Source organism: Aegilops tauschii, chromosome 3 (genome assembly GCF_002575655.3).
Source record: "Aegilops tauschii subsp. strangulata cultivar AL8/78 chromosome 3, Aet v6.0, whole genome shotgun sequence".
Classification (NCBI taxonomy): domain Eukaryota; kingdom Viridiplantae; phylum Streptophyta; class Magnoliopsida; order Poales; family Poaceae; genus Aegilops; species Aegilops tauschii.
The window spans coordinates 35346597-35349377 of NC_053037.3; the positions used below are offsets into that span (position 1 = coordinate 35346597).

The following is a 2781-nucleotide window of genomic DNA, read 5'->3' on the forward strand; positions in this document are numbered from 1 at the left end:
TGATGGATTGCACAGCAACGGCCCTGTTTGTTTTGTTTTGCACACAGCACCGGGAAATGCCAGGATAGGATCGACGAGCACCGACGAGGAGCAGGCTGCGCCTCGCTGTTGATCCGCAAAGGAACGGAATCATTGGCGAGGCGGATCGGGTCGCGGTCGCAGCAGAGTGCTCCGTCAGCGTTGTCTCTTGTGCGCGCATCCAGCAGCAGCACGTACAGAGCGCACAGTTGCTGCTGGTAGCCTTGGTGGACCGGTTTGTAGCCTGCTGCGTAGACGGCAGCGCACAGGACAGGCACAGTAGCCACTCCAGCTAGCTCGGTTCAGCAGCAGAGCAGTGGATTGCTCGCAGCAGCCATGAATGTCTCTGGCCGCCCGCCCCCGGGCCCCGGCTCGTCGCCGTAGGCTGGCAGTGGCAGCTCCGGCTAGACGTCCACTCTACGGAGCCAGGCTACACACTGCACAACACAGTACTACAGTCTATCTCTATCCTACCCGAGATGGATGATTTGGCAAGATAAATCTCGGCAAATTTGACAATTTTAACTTATGGATGAAATCATTTCACAAAACGAACCGTCTCTAAAAAATGAGGTAATAGCATCTCAGGTACCCTAACTTGCACCCAATGTGATGATTTAGTCTCAAAGTTGCAAAACTTGACCAAACCATACCTCAACTTGCACCTCATGTGATGATTTAGTCCCGGGCCAATCACAACTCGCCAATTGGCTGGACCGGTCAGCGTACGCAGTTTTGCAGAAACCCCCCTGCCGTTTCCAATTATCAACCCGTTCTGTTCTTCAGAGCAGAGCAAACCGTTGGAAAAAAGAGCGTGAATTGTATAGGAGAGGATGTTACGTACCGCGCAGCGCGGAGGCGAGGTTGCCGTTGTTGATGAAGTCGGTGACGACGAGCTTCTCGTCGGGCGACCAGTAGTAGGCGCGCAGCCGTACCACGTTGGCGTGCCGCACGCGCCCGACGGCGCCGGCCTCCGCCGCGAACTCCTTGTACCGCTCCGGGGCCGCGGTGCCGCCGCCCAGCCGCCGCACGGCCACCGGCGTCGTCCCGTTGCCTACCACCACCTTATACACGATCCCCTTCCCGCCCTTCCCCAGCACGTACGCCGACGACCGCAGCAGCTCGTCCAGCTCCATCCAGAACCCCTTGTCGATCGCCACCAGCTCCCCGTCCTCGCCGCCGCCTCCGCCCCCGGAACCGTTGCCGCGTTTCTTCTCGCCGCCGCCCGTGTCGAACCCGTCCGACGAGTCCTCGCAGGTGTTTGCGCGCATGCACGGGCAGGCGAAGAGCCCTCGCCCCTCCTCGTCCTCGTCGTCGTCGACGTCGTCCCCGCGCGGGTCGCACAGCTTCCAGTATATGTACACCACGATGACTCCGATGAGGGCGACGCCGGCCGCGTCGGCGACCGAGATGAGCACGACGGTACGAATTACTCTACTTGTACATGTGTCATGTGTGTGTGCTCTACTGTACGAAATTCAGAGCTTGAATACAACACTACTCATATTCTGTGATTCACAAATTAATGACCCTAGGAAGGGCATATACAGCAGAATTAGCAGTTTAAAACATGGTATAGAGGCAACGTCGCTGGGAAAAATGCAAAGTAGAGCTTGTGTACTTAACATGCATGTAATCTGAAACATGTTACTCTGCACCTCCTTTCACTGCCTTGTCTCCAAAAACAAATGCATTTAAACGAGAGTGGTAACACGATAAATAAAGACCATGTACGATGACAAGTTTATCAGTGCATAATTCTACAGAACCTGACCAACATTAAGTTGCATTTGCACAACTCCAGAAAACTGCTTGATCAGACACAACTAGGAAATTGCCTAGCAACCAACAGAAACTAACTTAGCCCAGCAACCAACTCTCCAAAAACTGTTTGATGGGACACAATTAAAGGTAACTTTAGTCAGGTTCTGTAGTTGATCAATCCTAAGTACTGATAAAATCCTGAAGCTTAGGCAGCTACCAACATTTCTGTCATAAGCTAGAATTTAACCGAGGTGAGTTCATCAGTCAAAACCGAAAAGGCGAGAATATCAAAGAGTTTCAGTAAGGCTGATCCTGTATCTGAATGACATTCGTCCTACATGATCCACGGTGCAAAAACAGAACATGCAGTCGATCAATCATGCACACCTTAACAGATCAGAAACAAGATGAACACTGTCATTAAGTTCATGAGCCATAACCGAAAAGGGACTGACAAAGACATTCAGTTAGCAATTTAGCCCGCAGGACACCGCGACCGCCTCCTGCAACTCCAGCACCGCCTGCAGGACCTCCAGGGGACTGACAAAACACATAAATATGCAGTACTTCGGAGTACTATCATAATAGAAGAACGAAATGATCATTGCAGTGAGTTTGTGGCATCCGGTCCTGTGCCTGATCATCAAACGCTCACGCTTTGCAAACAGAATTCTAACAACTGAACAACATTCCTTATATGCATAGGATGATTCAGAGTAAAAACTGGAAGTGAATTGAGCCATCTAAACAGTAACTGATGCATGCAGGAAAAAAATTAGCACAAGCAACAACAGAAGTTGAACAACCAGTCGGAACAGAGCACAAGAAGATCAACCAAATTCGCACCAAAATTCATTCAAGTCGTACTGGATAAGCTAGGCAACAACCATTCGGTGCCACATAATGCAATCAGAAGTACAGAACACGGTGCTCATCTCTCATCTGAACCTCTATTGAACTAAACGACTACCCAAATCACTCATCCAAACCACTACGCAC

General features: G+C 51.0%; 1 protein-coding gene across 1 annotated transcript; it reads right to left on the reverse strand.

The window, feature by feature from the left end:
- Window positions 1-530: 530 nt before the first annotated feature.
- On the reverse strand, window positions 531-2537 carry LOC120976415 (receptor protein kinase-like protein ZAR1). The gene is made up of 2 exons (XM_040403367.3): window positions 863-2537; window positions 531-767 (listed from the first exon to the last, which is right to left on the reverse strand). The coding sequence occupies exons 1-2, from the start codon at window positions 1287-1289 to the stop codon at window positions 739-741; spliced, it is 456 nt and encodes a 151-aa protein (XP_040259301.1). The 5' UTR covers window positions 1290-2537; the 3' UTR covers window positions 531-738.
- Window positions 2538-2781: the final 244 nt, after the last annotated feature.